This window comes from Nilaparvata lugens, chromosome 3, assembly GCF_014356525.2.
Source record: "Nilaparvata lugens isolate BPH chromosome 3, ASM1435652v1, whole genome shotgun sequence".
NCBI lineage: Eukaryota > Metazoa > Arthropoda > Insecta > Hemiptera > Delphacidae > Nilaparvata > Nilaparvata lugens.
The window spans coordinates 32,043,205-32,060,747 of NC_052506.1; the positions used below are offsets into that span (position 1 = coordinate 32,043,205).

At 33.1% G+C, this 17,543-nt stretch overlaps 1 protein-coding gene and 1 non-coding gene across 2 annotated transcripts in view; both read right to left on the reverse strand.

Annotated features, from left to right (window-relative positions):
- The window catches only part of LOC111045986 (chromodomain-helicase-DNA-binding protein 7-like), a 90,075-nt gene that overhangs the window by 45,697 nt on the left and 26,835 nt on the right, over window positions 1-17,543 (reverse strand). The window contains 16 exon segments of the mRNA XM_039423541.1: window positions 259-486; window positions 488-497; window positions 1,648-1,729; window positions 3,563-3,650; window positions 4,495-4,636; window positions 5,546-5,687; window positions 6,491-6,732; window positions 6,940-7,153; window positions 7,986-8,181; window positions 8,855-9,062; window positions 9,981-10,137; window positions 10,316-10,558; window positions 11,884-12,115; window positions 14,681-14,869; window positions 15,045-15,172; window positions 16,694-16,918. Coding sequence (XP_039279475.1) covers window positions 259-486; window positions 488-497; window positions 1,648-1,729; window positions 3,563-3,650; window positions 4,495-4,636; window positions 5,546-5,687; window positions 6,491-6,732; window positions 6,940-7,153; window positions 7,986-8,181; window positions 8,855-9,062; window positions 9,981-10,137; window positions 10,316-10,558; window positions 11,884-12,115; window positions 14,681-14,869; window positions 15,045-15,172; window positions 16,694-16,918 — 2,726 coding nt within the window.
- LOC120350744 lies at window positions 11,019-11,096 on the reverse strand. Its single transcript, XR_005571012.1, has one exon. It is a non-coding gene; the product is annotated as a small nucleolar RNA U6-53/MBII-28 (small nucleolar RNA).

The following is a 17,543-nucleotide window of genomic DNA, read 5'->3' on the forward strand; positions in this document are numbered from 1 at the left end:
TTTGGAATAATTATTCTGCAGTAATAATATTGCAGCATTTGGTTAACTGCAATTTCTAATGAATCTTCCATCTTAAATAACTAAAACCTGTAAGATTAAATACTTTATACAAGTTTGAATATGAATATAAAAAGCTTCGATAATATCTACTATACGGTATATAAAACATTTTTGAGATGAGTTACTAAAGACCGTTAAACTATGATTTAGTTGATCAAAACTCATGCCCATTGTAAAACTTAGTGAATGGAGCCTCACTTGTTGGCATGTCGACTGAGATGTTTCCTATAGCTGAGGTCGAGGAAGATGTCACCATCGTACTTCTCATGTCGACTCCAGTGGTCGATCTCCATTTCGCTGTAGCCACTGACCATCATCTGCTCCTTCAGGTGCTTCTGCTTGCGCGCACGCTTGCTGCTGCTACTGCTGCTGCTTCCCCCATTCCCACCAACACCCCCACCCCCACCACCGCTTCTTGGCCCGGGGCGAGTGCAGACCTGCAGTGCCAAACAAATAAATATGAAATGTTTTATTGGCAGAAATAACACAAATATCGATTAATCAAACATATTCAAACAAATACTTCTTATATTCTATTTTTAATAGACGAAGAATTTTGATGCGAGTTGCACCAAAACAAAGAATATAGTTCCTACATAATGCAGGTTTTGCACAACAAGAGGCCAAACCAATTAGGAAGCTAATGGGTAAAATTAAATTTCTAATCAGGTCAAATAAGAAAAAAATTCATCTTGGAATCAACTTCTATTTCTTTACTGAAAAATGAAGGGTACGCGATCTAATGCCGTTGCTCAGGACTATGTTGAGCACTATATCCCAAACAAAGTAAATCAACACTGGTATACAAAAGAGACAATTGGGAATTGTTATCTAGTTTCCATTGAATATCTTATTAAATACGGCTTTCATCGTTTGAAACTATACAATCATTGAATAATTATGAAGTTTGGCGGAAGTGATGTTGTTCTATTAGCTAATTTCCAAAGCAAGTGGCGGTTTGCGCCGCAAAGGGGCAATCTGAGTATAATTCTGCATTATTGATTGACATCAACATCTACAAGTGGACTACCTGACACTGGCAGCTTCATCTATCCATTCAATTGAAACATCAGTTCAAGCGCAGTGCAGTTCTACTTTTACATTGCCACCACAACATGTTGAAATTGGTCGTCGCGCACAGTAATTGGTCGTCGTGCAATGACTATGTCATTATAGTTGTAGTTGAATATTGTTGAAGCTATATGCAAAGTATAGAGTTACTATAAGTTACTATACCCGTTCACACTCCAAAGGAAAAAAATTGCTTCATAGTATAAGAGTTGGATATGGAAATACTGTACCTGCATAAATTGCCATTTATTGACAGTGAGTTCATAAAATATAACTGATTTAATTCTATTGGAACATTGAAATAGGAACAGTTTTGGGCATCAGCCTATTGTGACATTTCAAAAGTTATGTACAGTATGGAATAAATAAGTAAGGCTGAATTTCTAGATTGAATTTAAAACAAATTAAATGGCTGATTACTGATTATTCAATTAGCTGTTTAGTTTATTTAATTGGATTTGACTATTATGTAAATAAGATAAATTTCCAAGTTTATATGGATATCTATTAGCCTACCATTTTCTGTTGGTGTAATGAGATCCCAGATGAAAGCTCTTATTTTGTCATCTCCCCGATAGTACCGCAAGCAGTACAAAATCTGGAAACAAACAAGTAGACATAAAATTATTGAATGAAATAGAATGTAATCTAGTTCAATTAATTAAAAAATTATCGATTTGAATTGAGTTTTTTCTCTATTTACTCTTAACACTCCTTAAGATTGAATCCTTGAACTTATGTTGCCTGCTATTGCTTTTCTATCATACCCATACTCATATAGCCGCTAATATAGGTTGCATGTTGTTTTCTTCAACAAAGTTTCCATGAACATCGATTAAAATTATAAGATTGTTTTTTAGTAGGCCTATGCATTAAAATGAATAATTAATTAAAAAAACAACAAATTAAATTGATAATGCAGATTCAACTTAGTCCTATTTGAAAATAATCCTATTATACCTATTCATCCTTTGGATGAAATAGTTCAGAGTTCTGAACACACAACGGACTTCTTCTTTTAGTAACAAACGTTTTAATTTAAATTTGTTATGAAATTATTTTATTATCATCTTTTATGATAATATGTATAGTTGTTGAAAAAATGATTTGACTCATGAGACAGCTAAGAAATTAGTTATTTAGTTCATAATTTAGACTTGACTAGTTAGAAATAAATCAAGTTTCATAATTCAATGACCCTTAAAACAGGTTATCAAATGTTTAATGAGTATCAAATTGAAGTATAATATTACATATTATGGAGGTGAAAAATCTGGTGTGGCGCACTCACACAACTTTCCTTGCCGTTATGAAAATTTATCACCTGACGTTAGTGTTCTCGCGCATCTCAAATCAAAGATATGAGACAGCTGGTGATAGGACAATAACGCTAGAGACACACGAGGTCCGCTATCTCTTCGTAGTGAATGATTTAATAGAACCAACAGTTTGCAATTTAATAATCACATTTTCTCGAATTTCAAGCTTAATTTCAATTTTAAGTGAAAATGTTACTGACATCAATTGCAGAGATTTTCATGCTCAATCTTTTCAACTTGAAATTTTTTGTTTAAATTGTATATGAAGGCTGCTAATTGAGAATCTAAAATCAAACTTTGCATAGATGGGGCGGAGCCTCCTGGAATTTTTACAGATATAGGACTTGTTGCAGTTGATAGAGCTCATCAATGACTCAGGTATGAATTTTATCAAAATCGTTGGAGACTTTTCGAGAAAATCGCGAAAACCCTGTTTTTGATAACATTTTCGCCATTTAAGCCGCCACCTTGGATTGCATTTGATCGAAATTGTTCGTGTCGGATCCTTATAGTGTAAGGACTATACGTTCCAAATTTCAAGTCATTCCGTTAACTGGGAGATGAGATATCGTGTACACAGACGCACATACACTCCTACACACACACACACACACACACACATACAGACCAATACCCAAAAACCACTTTTTCGGACTCAGGGGACCTAGAAACGTATAGAAATTGGGGAAACTTAATTTTTTTCGGAAAGCAATACTTTCCTTACCTATGGTAATAGGACAAGGAAAGTAAAAATAATATGCTATCACTACCACATCAACACGCACAAGCGACAATATATTTTTCCTAAGTTACGTTGAAAAGTGGCCATTGCTGCACTGATTACAGAACGCAAAGAATCACTTTTCCGCTCTAGTGCGGGAAAAATTTCTCAAAGTTCCTCTGCTGCACTCAAGAAACCATTCCGCCCTCGCCTGTTTCTTTCGGTGCAGCAAACTGTTACTTTGCGCACTAGTTGCACAAATAACTATTCCATTCCACCTCAATATGGAGAAATCCCACAACATAAATGTATAATTTTATAAATCACATAGCTTCAAATGTAAGTTTAAGGATCAGAAGTTGCAAAACACCGAAAATAAAAATACACTTACAATGATTCTGGCACAATCTTCAACGTCGTTCTCACGCCAACCTTCTCTGAATTGGCTATGAGCAATAATTTCCAGCCATCTTCCCCAGCTATAAATAAAAAATGAGCAATTGAAAACAAACAATAAAGAATACTAATTTTGGATATGGCCAATAATTTTTAAAGAAAATTGTAAGGAGTAGATTGGATGTAGATTGAGATTCAATGTGCGATATCTCAAAAGTGCAAATATTTGAAACTCGTTATCTTTTGTGTTTATTATCTAAAATTATCGAAAAATTTCAAATGATAGGCTATTAGCGTATTGCCATTTAAAAGTCAAAACCTAACCTCCCTAGCCTTTCCTTTTACCTTCAAAACCTAATTGAACAGAGCCTTTTAGATTATGTTCAAAGGTTTTATTTATACAATAGACAAATTGAAATCTCGCAGTTCTAAGACACTCCCGATTGAATATTCTCTGAAAACTGGAAAAATTGAAAGATTTAGATATGAGTTATGAATAAACGAGGAGTTGATCCAAAGGATAATATGATGAAATAATATTTTGACAAAGATTGGAAGCAGAAGATAATTTCAGTCCAATTATAGAAAGCAGTCCAAAGCAGTTGAAAGATTAAGCAATCCAAATTTTGCTGACATACATTAGAAAAGTCGTATGAGATTACTGATTAAGATAAAAGAGACTGAAAATGTAAGACTTCTTGCTTGCATTTAGAATCATGGGTAATCCATTTTTGAACTGGAGTGGAAATTTCAAGCAATAATTTATCCACAATTTGAATTTGTGAGCTAAAAAGTTATTAATCTTAGAATTCCTAGCAACTAATATAATTATTTCAATCTGGTATTATTATGCAGTACTATTTTCATGTGTTTCATTATATTTTCATACACTACAATTTCCAATGTTGGTTGTTAAATTTCACTTACCCAAATGTCAATAGTCCTTTCTCAACCTTATAGCATTCGCTCCTTGCCCAAGTTCCATAAGCCACTTCCCCTTCTCTTGGCACATAGTCATCATTCAAATACCTCAATTTGTGCTTCTTCGATTTGTGTTTACTTCTTCTTCCTGGAGATACATTAAAAAGACACACATGAGACACTCATGACATAATATAAAAAGTAGAAACAATACTGAAAGGCGACTACTATAAAATATGTATAGACTATTAATATGGCTGCTCTTCCAGTCACTTAATAAAATTCTTCAATGTTTGATTCCATTACGAACTGCTTGTTAAATAATCACTTTGAACAATTAATTACGACATAGCAGATACAGAGTCAGATACAGCATAGCAGATACAGACACAGTCAGATACCTGACTGCTATGTCGTAATTAATTGTTCAAAGTGATTAATAAAATTATGTTGTGGTTGAAGAATCACACCTAAATCAATATTTTACGGCCAGAAGGTGTAAAAATTCAGGCACAAAATATACCAATGCACGTGAAAATTCAAGTCTATCAAACAAAACATCCTAATCAAATACAGTAAAACAAATCTATCCACAATTTATGATCTATATTTTCTTTTCGTTCCTTTTCACAAGCTTGATATAGTAAGTAAATGTTTATTTTCCGTGTTTCTGATAGACACGTTGAGTCGTCGGTCTTTCCGGGTGCCTAAAAAGCAGTCATCAGGTCATGACAGAGGCCCTGAAATTAATCAGTTGCGACCTGAAAACTCAGACACCAGACCTAACCCAGCCAGGTTACTAGATATATGTTCATTTCCTTATAAAAATGGATTCCCAAACTTGAAATCACCAGAGATTAAAGTTGTTGTGAAGAAATGGAAGAGTATCTAATGCAATCAGATACCTTGAGGAGGACACTCCACTTCTTCGGGATCGATTCGAATGTGTTCAACACAACATTGAATTTTTTCAACGAGGTTGTTTTCGCCTCGTTTCAGCTGAAGTCCATCATGTTCAGCCCACTAAATTCTAAGACCAAATAATATTTACCTTTACCTCGTCCTACTCCGATTGCGGAGTCCTCATCCGCAGATTCAGCTGAAGACGACTCCAAATCGGACATGTCCATGACAGCTTCATCATGTCCGTACCTTTTGATCTGTGTGCGCCTTCGAGGTTCCGAAATGACAAGTTCGTTCTGGGGAAAAATGACATGATGATCTACCAGGATAATCTTTAGTTACTACACAAACTCAAAATCTTATTAAGTTATTTTGGAAATCTCTCTTACTATTAATTAATACTAGTATTATGTATTACTACTCTTTAATACTTCAGAACCTGTTTGAAATGCGTCATACTACTATCTAAATTATCATTCTCGTTGATGGATGTTCAAAGAATATTTCAATTATTCAATACATTCATGTTATTCATTCATTGTAACATTCATCAATTATTGCCAAATTTATGGATATACAGCTGAGATTCCAAATAAGACTAACAACAAAAAAGTCATAGCTCACTAATTTCGTACAACAAAAACTAAAAACTAGATTTTCAAGTTCAGAGCATGTACCTCACGTGCGAATGATGACATTATAATTCATACACAGACACAGCAAGATATTGTTCACTTTATCTCAAATGATAGAGTATAACAAGTTTTAGATTATATATTCAGTTTATGTATTTTCTGGCTGAAATAAAATCAAAACGTTCTAGGAACTCGCTAAATTGTTCCATTACAAATTTTACCAATGAAAAGTTCCACGTCCAATGGGAACCATTATGACAGTAAATGTTCCAGAATCGAGTTACTGGCAAATAAATCGTGCGTCGCACTGTGATCGCGGTGCATTCAGAGACAGAACAATCTACCACTGGAACTGGAACAATTTACCACTAACCGTGTACCCAGAACGTTCCCATTGAATAATTCAATAGAACATAAATAGAAGAATGTAATAAATATTGATCAACTAATGGAAGCGTTCTCACCTTATCGCCCCTTTCAGAGGTGTCGATTTCAGCCTTCCTGGCCCACTTCTTCCAGAAGTCAGGATCATCGATGTCGATGTCGGCCCGGATTCCGGATGACGCGAAGCTGGCTTTCGAGAATGTCGAGCCTTTTTGAGATTCAAGAGTAATAATCTGAGTTCTCCTCTCCAATATCTGATCTATGTCTTCTTCACAGAACTTATCACCCGCATTATCGTCTTCCATTATTGCACCATACGCCCCTAAAAATAACAGCAAACAAAATCAATTTTTGTTTTCCCTTATTCATGTGGTTGAAATTAGATTAAAACAGTGGCGACCTTCAAAGTTGTAAAAATAAGAATGTATTTTGCATCATGAAAATTTAATATAATGTACTAAAGGCTACAAAAAAGCAAGACTGTACAACATACAATTAATTGACATGTTTTGATCAATCAATAGTTTACCTTTTTTCAAAAGATCCTCAATCTCCTTCTTAGAGAGCTGTTTATTGTTGAGTTCTTTCCCCTGAGATGTATTCATACTCTGGAGAATGGCTTTGTCTAGGCCGAGTTTGAGAGAAGCTTTGTCGAACATTTCTCTCTCGTAAGTGCTGCGACACAGCAGTCTGTACACTTTCACCATTTTCTGTTGACCTATCCTGTGACATCTTGCTTGAGCCTGCAAAGTAAATTAACAAACTTTGATTGAATTTCAATATAGTTATTTTTCAATAAATATTAGCTATACCTGTTACAATTAATCATCATAAATACAAATTACGATTTAAACTTTTACTATTTTCTTATCCACCTCAATCTACTTGAAGCTAAGGATCCTAAGCTAGAATCCTGTATAAAAGATAATAGTCTACTCTTTCTTCCTTTCTTTTATAGAGCTAGGTAATAATCTAGTCTAGGTATTGTACACACTACAAAACTGAGAGCATCAATTTCAACTTTTGTATGTTGTTGAAAGAGGTTATATAATATCTCTTGAGTCGAGATGAATATCAGATAAGAATTTGGCATGAATTCATACTATTGAACTTCAAACTTGTTTTTCTCAAAAAGCGATAGTTCATCAACAATGTTATATTTTCATCTCTGGGAATATACTAGATTTTTGTATATCGGATTAAAAATAGCTAAGATCTAGTAGAATAGCGAAGGATTACTAATAGCATCAGATGTCTTAATCAGAATATCTTTACCTTGAAGAAAGGTTGCTACTATACGATAGCTCTGACACGTTAACTTTGGATATGAGTTTGTCTTCAAGTCAAATAAAACATTTTTATAGTACGAAAAATCAGTTCACAATAGATAAGACACTGCAGGAGAACTTGTGAATAGATAAGATTAACTAGAACGGACACAACAATTTAGTGTAGAATTTAAATTTCAGCCATTAAAAATAATTATTATTCATCGATGATGATAAGTAATCCCCTAAAATTAAAGATATGCCTAAACACAGACAAGCGATAACTAAATAGATGCATGAGACCGACCTGTAAATCATTTTGCGGATTCCAATCACTGTCATAGATGATGACAGTGTCAGCTGCAGTCAGGTTGATGCCCAGACCACCCGCTTTTGTACATAATAGGAACACGAACCGATCAGAGTCAGGACGGCAAAACCGGTCGATGGCAGCCTGGCGCAGGTTGCCTCTTATTCGTCCATCGATGCGCTCGAAAGCGTATCTGTTATAACAAGCATTCACCACCATTACAATATTTATACAACAATCTATAGTCAATTCAAATTAGCTACCTTGTAGATTGAAATATGAATTGGTATTTCAGCTATACAGCTATAAAGGCAAAAACTAGGAAGGAAAGTTGAATCAATTTCAGACACTTTTATACATAATAAAAGTGCCGCCCCTGGTTAGTTGAAAACTGCAAACCACTAATTCTCAATCAATTAGTGATGAGTTCCTCTCCAATTATGACAGAATAATGAGAAAAAAGTACAACAAATTTATATGATACTATCAACTTCCTAAATCTTCTAATTCAATATTATTTCTCAATACATCATATAAGTTATTAAACCACTATTAAATTTGAATCAATCAAATTCAAAAATATTGAGTACACCTAGAATAGACAAAAAATTGATATAATGAAAATAGCAATCAGATAGGAAAATATCTTTATTCTGGTGTGAGTTGGAAAGATTTTTTCAAACTGACAGTAACGTATCCTTGAATCGCCATTCAAGATTGAAACGATATATAACACTATAGTACCAAATTCTTGAAGTATGAAAAATGTCTAGATTGCTCTTATATTGTAATTAAAAATTAGACTAATCTCTTATTTTGAAATTAATGTATTCAAATTTTCCGGGAGTGTTGTTGAAAGCCCTTACTTTCTGAACATGAGATAGTCTTCGAGGATATCCAAGCAGCGAACCATCTGGCTGAAGATGAGCACACGATGTCCGTTTGCTTTCAACTTTGGTAACAGCTTGTCGATGAGCACCATTTTACCCGATGAATTGATTAAAGCCTTGTAATAAGCATCTGGATCATCACCGTGCGCTAGTCTGTAATCAAGTTGGATTTGATCTTCTGCGCCTGAAAAAATTAAAAATATATTTTTAAGAAGAGTAATTTGAAATACCTAATAAAAAATCAAGTTTGTATAATCAAAGTTTATGTTGTCCTGAGGAATATGAGGTTTTCATTCATTTATAATAAACTTGTAATTTTTTTTTATTTCTAGTATTTTAAAACAAATTCAAAGATCTATACATTAATAAGCTTTCTATAAGACTACATTACAATCTTTCGTTTATAGTATTTCAAGATATATAAGCTGAAAGAATCAAATTATGTATCAGTTTATAATGATGTAAGCTTTTTAAATATCGGGTTGTTCAAGTGAAACCAAAGCTAATAGATTGTGAAACACTCCATATTATTATCATCTATGGATAGTCTTCGGTTTATTAACTGTAGAAAGGGCGAAATTTCTAGCTGGATAGATTTTCTACATTTTTCTATATTGCTCTTTCTTCTAGTGTTATAAAAATCTGGAGGCGTTGAATACTAGTACAATATTGTTCACTCGATGCTCAAAACGACATGTTTACATTATTGTACACAAAATGATACTGCAGACCTGTTGTAGCCTGTACACATTAAATAACTCAATATATGTTTTCAATAGTGATGCTATCTTGCGGTAGCCACACATCGAATATGGAAACACTACTTTTACAGACGTTTATTTTTGTGCGTGACATAATGAACACTCTGTATTTTATTGAATTGATAACTCGAGAGGAAGTTATTATTCCATTACAAAATGTATCCCTCTCTCATAATCTGAAGTGATCCGTTTCTATTCTATTACATACACGCCGTACTTCGCTTATCATGTACACATACTTCATTTCCCGTTCCACAATACTCGTTGATTTTTATAAAGCATACTTTTTAATGGTATTAAAACAAAAGAAATATCACTAATTAATTGAATCCAATACATACCATTCAGAAGATATGGATGGATGCAGCACTTTCGTAGTTCCATCATGGTGTTCATGAGATTAGGCACATTGGCAGAAGTAGTTCCTTTGGCAAGAAATGAAAAATTTCTTTCTAAAATTCCTCTATAGTATTTCTTTTGTATATTTGTCAACTCCACCTGCAAAAAAAAATGACGAAAAGATTGACAGAGGATTGATAAAAACTTCACATCCAACATGAAAGCCTAAGGAAAGGACGGATGAGAAAACTTTCTGGAAATAAGGGTTTCACTGATAATTCACAATTCAGGAATTTAGAATAGATTAGAATAATGAAGAGTAAGAAATGCATCTAACCTCGACAACAGTTTCCTCTTTTGGGGCGATGGATTTTTCTACGTCATCTTTCAATCTTCTCAGCATCATTGGTTTCAGTAGAACCTGAAGCTTTTGTACTTCGGATTCACTTTTCAATGCACCGAATTCTTGAAGGAATGATTCACTGGATGTGAATTGAGTAGGCTCTAGGAAATTGAGCAGTGAAAAAAGTTCGTTGACATTGTTTTGAAGTGGTGTTCCGGATAGGAGAACTCGGTGTTCCTACAAGAAAAAAAGGTTATCAAACTCTGTTTCAATTGTACTGAAATAACAAAAATCAATAAATTTCAAGAATTAAAGACGAGTAATAATAACAGAAGATAAACATATTAAAATTGAACGTTGATAATAGTAGTTGCGGTTGAGATCAAATATACTCAATCTCTGGTCATGGAATTCGTAATTACTCTTTGAAAAGTAATAAGGAGTGAGATAGCTTTTTATAATTAGCTGCCAGACAATTGTTAACGTAAATTATCCATTGTTTTCTCGCAACAAATCGAGTTTTCATTGATGTTCCAAAGAAAATACAGCTCATAAAATAACTCACCATTCCTTTAAAAAGTTAAAGAGACAAATATATTAGTTAGCTAGGCACCTCTGAAAACTGTAATACTACCTGAAAAGAAATTATCAATATAATAAATATATAAGTAGCCTAGGCATCATAAGCCTTGGAGAAGCCTCTCAGACATTTTTCTTTCAACTCATTGGAAACCTAAAGTTTCCTAGGTATTAGCATGGCTAATCATCATGGAGGGTGTCAAGGCATTATTCAAAACAAAACAAAAATTATTTTAATTATAAATATTATCGAAGTGAGAAATGAGAAGTTAGTTTGATAAGTTTTACACATTATTTATGGTTGTAGAATGTAAATGAAAATTTGTAATTCTTATACTTTATCCTCGATTATTATTTATTCAATGGAACATTATCATTTACAAAGTGAATTTTTCTATTATGATATCTGAATCATCTCTTAATAAGAAAATTGACATTTTTGCAATTACATTACTGGTGACTTTGTCGAATGCTAGTTTTCCTATTATTGCTGTAGAACTGTAGAATGTTCACTTGTTTTGCTCAAATTTACGGTATTTTTCCGATTTTATATTTTATGTTCAGTACTCTGAAACTCAATGATTGGCTCGAAACTACGACTAATAGTCGTAGTCAAAGTCAGACAGACGTATTCACTTTTTTCTCTAATTCATTGTCACTGTTTTACTACTTTGTTCTATCATTTTTCCGATTCATATTCACGTTTTGGTTTTAATCTGATCAACTTTTACTTGAAGTAACTTGAATATTTCCACTTAATTTATAATATCGTCCACAATACTCATTTCCACGCTTAGTCTTGTGGTTATTGTCTCTTTTCATTTTTTGTTTCTCTCCTTCCTATTGTAACATCAAGCTTACGTTTGTGAGATTAATTTATTTGCGTATGTATTGGATTTTTAATGGACTAAGAATAAATTAGAGTTTGATGACAATAATCCAATGATTTAATAATTATCAAAATCACATAATTTATTACTCACCAAACTTAAAAGCCGCAGTCCTTCCAATAGTTTGCAGTTTCTATTCTTGAGGCGATGAGCCTCATCAATGACACAAAGCCTCCAGTTGAAACCTTTCAACTCCGAGCTGTCAGATATTATCATTTCGAATGTTGTAATAAGTACATTGAATTTTTGTAAATCTCTAACTAATTGACCTTTTTCTGTTTTATAATACATTTCATACTCCTGAATCATGTTACGACTCGCCGATCTGAAAAAATAAAATGTGTTTTGACATAAGTAAAATTACTAATTAAGGATCATATTTAAAGCTAGCAAAAATATTTTACATAAGCAAAGAAAATCATACGATTGTATCAGAACATTTATATAATCACGATTAAATACAAAATCTCAATACTTCAAATATTTTTACTTTCTTTGCCCAATTACCATAGGTAAAGAAAGTATTGCTTTTCAAAAATTAAGTTATCTAAATTTCTATACGTTTAAGAAACGTATAGAAATAGAGTCCAAAAAAGTGGTTTTTGGGTATTGGTCTGGATGTGTGTGTGTGTGTGTGTGTGTGTGTGTGTGTGTGTGTGTGTGTGTGTGTGTGTGTGTGTGTGACACTATAAGGATCCGACACGAACAATTTCGATCAAATTCAATTCAAGATGACAGCTAAAATCGCGAAAACGATGTCAAAAACAGGGGGTTTCGCGATTTTCTAAATAATGATAAGTATGATAAGTATGTCTATTGTTAGCCTTGTTTTATCAACCTTCAAAGTCTTCGACCACAACAAATCTCTGGATTAAGCCTTATGCGCCACTGCGAATTGCATGGCAGCGACAACAGAGACCATTTCATTCATTTAACCACGATTGAAAATTCTCTCGCTCCCGACACCGCTATGCGATTCGCAATGGTGTGGCTTGAATAAGAGTGAAACTTGGCAGTGATAACTAAGCTTAATTTGAGTACCACACATAACTTCTAACTCAATCTCTAAGAGAATAAACTAATTAATAAGATCAACGCAAAGAAATTTTCCAAGTATAAATATTGTAGGTAATTAAATTAAAATTCTGTTTAACATTGAGTGAAAGTTGAATACTTACGATCCATGATATACAATAACATTTAGTTCAGTCCAGGCTTCGAATTCTCGTTGCCAGTTTGGAATGGTGGACAGAGGAGCTATAACTAAGAACGGACCTCTAACTCCATATTCATGAACTGCATGAATGAAGGTCAGTGATTGAATAGTTTTACCGAGACCCATTTCATCAGCAAGAATGCAGTTGCGACTGAAACAAATTTAACAAATGATTTACTATAGATGAATAAATAAATAAAAGGGTTCCTGATCAAGCACAAACATAAAAACTCAAATAAAATATCAAAGAAACTCAAACAATCAAAGAAATAAAATATACTGCAAATATAGTTTTTTATAAGATTGACATTCTAGTAAATACTTACCCATTATACCAGGAGAATAACAGCCAATTTAAACCTTCCAACTGATAAGCTCTCAACATATTTCCACTTTTGTAAACTGGAGATTCATCCAACTTCACCCAATCTCCTCCTGATGGTTTCTTCTTTGGCTGAAAACGATATAAAACAATTAAACAATGGTAATCAGGAGTCTAAATCCAATTATCATAAAACTAATTGAAACTCACGTTTCAATTCAATAAGTTCGACAGATATTCGTTTTCTAATCATAGGCCTTAAAGCTCCCAGTCGCCTTTAAATGACAAATAAGTTAGTAATACTGTACTATCAATAATATCCATAGTCTGACAACCCCTATGGATCTATTCTACACAAAAAATGTTCATCAATCAAGTTCTTGTTTTGTTAGGTTCACAAAATTTTAAAACACCTTATTTTAAAATAATTTTAAAACAAAATTTTAAAATATTAAAACAACTTATAATAATCATTCACCTTCTCGTAATTGTTGAAAAATCTTAGAGAATTTACTCCTCCTAGAGCTAATAGTGAAGAGATCTACGTGTTGGAAATCATCAATCATATGAGATTGATGGACAATCACAGAAGAGCAGAAACATGAGAACGGTTCCAAGGTTTCAATTTCAGGGTTAATAGTAAAGAGAAGGTGCATCTACGTGTTTGAAATCTCAATACTTCAAATATTTTTACTTTCTTTGCCCAATTACCATAGGTAAAGAAAGTATTGCTTTTCAAAAATTAAGTTATCTAAATTTCTATACGTTTAAGAAACGTATAGAAATAGAGTCCAAAAAAGTGGTTTTTGGGTATTGGTCTGGATGTGTGTGTGTGTGTGTGTGTGTGTGTGTGTGTGTGTGACACTATAAGGATCCGACACGAACAATTTCGATCAAATTCAATTCAAGATGACAGCTAAAATCGCGAAAACGATGTCAAAAACAGGGGGTTTCGCGATTTTCTAAATAATGATAAGTATGATAAGTATGTCTATTGTTAGGTTTTATCAACCTTCAAAGTCTTCGACCACAACAAATCTCTGGATTAAGCCTTATGCGCCACTGCGAATTGCATGGCAGCGACAACAGAGACCATTTCATTCATTTAACCACGATTGAAAATTCTCTCGCTCCCGACACCGCTATGCGATTCGCAATGGTGTGGCTTGAATAAGAGTGAAACTTGGCAGTGATAACTAAGCTTAATTTGAGTACCACACATAACTTCTAACTCAATCTCTAAGAGAATAAACTAATTAATAAGATCAACGCAAAGAAATTTTCCAAGTATAAATATTGTAGGTAATTAAATTAAAATTCTGTTTAACATTGAGTGAAAGTTGAATACTTACGATCCATGATATACAATAACATTTAGTTCAGTCCAGGCTTCGAATTCTCGTTGCCAGTTTGGAATGGTGGACAGAGGAGCTATAACTAAGAACGGACCTCTAACTCCATATTCATGAACTGCATGAATGAAGGTCAGTGATTGAATAGTTTTACCGAGACCCATTTCATCAGCAAGAATGCAGTTGCGACTGAAACAAATTTAACAAATGATTTACTATAGATGAATAAATAAATAAAAGGGTTCCTGATCAAGCACAAACATAAAAACTCAAATAAAATATCAAAGAAACTCAAACAAACAAAGAAATAAAATATATTGCAAATATAGTTTTTTATAAGATTGACATTCTAGTAAATACTTACCCATTATACCAGGAGAATAACAGCCAATTTAAACCTTCCAACTGATAAGCTCTCAACATATTTCCACTTTTGTAAACTGGAGATTCATCCAACTTCACCCAATCTCCTCCTGATGGTTTCTTCTTTGGCTGAAAACGATATAAAACAATTAAACAATGGTAATCAGGAGTCTAAATCCAATTATCATAAAACTAATTGAAACTCACGTTTCAATTCAATAAGTTCGACAGATATTCGTTTTCTAATCATAGGCCTTAAAGCTCCCAGTCGCCTTAAATGACAAATAAGTTAGTAATACTGTACTATCAATAATATCCATAGTCTGACAACCCCTATGGATCTATTCTACACAAAAAATGTTCATCAATCAAGTTCTTGTTTTGTTAGGTTCACAAAATTTTAAAACACCTTATTTTAAAATAATTTTAAAACAAAATTTTAAAATATTAAAACAACTTATAATAATCATTCACCTTCTCGTAATTGTTGAAAAATCTTAGAGAATTTACTCCTCCTAGAGCTAATAGTGAAGAGATCTACGTGTTGGAAATCATCAATCATATGAGATTGATGGACAATCACCGAAGAGCAGAAACATGAGAACGGTTCCAAGGTTTCAATTTCAGGGTTAATAGTAAAGAGAAGGTGCATCTACGTGTTTGAAATCATCAATCATTATAAATTATCGGACAATCATTGAAGAGCAGAAACATGAGAACAGTTCCAAGGTTTCAATTTCAGGGTTAATAGTAAAGAGAAGGTGCATCTACGTGTTTGAAATCATCAATCATTATAAATTATCGGACAATCATTGAAGAGCAGAAACATGAGAACAGTTCCAAGGTTTCAATTTCAGGGTTAATAGTAAAGAGAAGGTGCATCTACGTGTTTGAAATCATCAATCATTATAAATTATCGGACAATCATTGAAGAGCAGAAACATGAGAACAGTTCCAAGTTTCAATTTCAGGGTAATAGTAAAGAGAAGGTGCATCTACGTGTTTGAAATCATCAATCATTATAAATTATCGGACAATCATGAAGAGCAGAAACATGAGAACAGTTCCAAGGTTTCAATTTCAGGGTTAATAGTAAAGAGAAGGTGCATCTACGTGTTTGAAATCATCATCATTATAAATTATCGGACAATCATTGAAGAGCAAAACATGAGAACAGTTCCAAGGTTTCAATTTCAGGGTTAATAGTAAAGAGAGGTGCATCTACGTGTTTGAAATCATCAATCATTATAAATTGATGGACAATCATTGAAGAGCAGAAACATGAGAACAGTTCCAAGGTTTCAATTTCAGGGTTAATAGTAAAGAGAAGGTGCATCTACGTGTTTGAAATCATCAATCATTATAAATTATCGGACAATCATTGAAGAGCAGAAACATGAGAACAGTTCCAAGGTTTCAATTTCAGGGTTAATAGTAAAGAGAAGGTGCATCTACGTGTTTGAAATCATCAATCATTATAAATTGATGGACAAACATTGAAGAGCAGAAAGATGGGAACAGTATATTTGATTGATATTTTTCAAGAGCTCAAGTAAGCTGTCGAAAAAACACATATTTTTCATCTCTACATAAAAATAAAATAAGTCAAATCTGTAGATAATTTCCACATGAGATAGCCTAGTAGCATACCTTCCACTGGTCTTTTGGAGGAAGCTTATTGAAGACTTGAAATTGTTGAATTTTAACGGGATCTACGTCTTCTTCAAGTTCCCAAGTGCTGTCCTCGTACTGCAGAGAACGCCATTTGACCAAATAATGTTTGATGGTCTTTCCAGTATTTGGGTCTTTGTGCTCGGCAACATCCAACACCCTATCAACCTCAACATAGTCGGGGTTGAAAGGATCTTCTTCAGGCTGTAATGAGTAGAATAACACTTGTTAGAAAGCACATATAATAAGAGTACCCAAAAATTTAATTCTATATTAGTGGCAATCCAAGATAATAAAATTATTATAATGAATTGAATGAAATGTTCAAAATTATAATATTTACAATATTTTGTTTTTCAACTTCCAATAATAAATAAATTAATTGAAATTTAATGGACAACTCAAAATATGAATTGTTCACCCACAGGATAGCCTGTAGGAGAAACAAAAATATTATAGAACAAATTCTAACAGTTTTTTGGGATGTACAGTATTTGTTTGTAGTTTATTTCAATTTCAATAAGGAATAGAACATGATTGTTCATGTGATAAAAGTAATTCTAATATCTTTTTTAAAAGTGTGATTTGAGAAATGTAATCTTCTCTTCTTGAGAAAAAAATATTTTGGCACAACAATAACAGTGCTAATTGATCAAGAAAAATAAACTTATAATACTGAGATAGCAAACCTCTATTAGTCTTCTGATAAAGAAAATAGTATCACTAAAATAAAATTTACTCTATAACTGAAGCCGTGATCATTTTGAAATAAAAAATTACTGTTCTGAGGCCTGGTTGCACAAAAGCGGGTTAAATTTTAATAGTGATT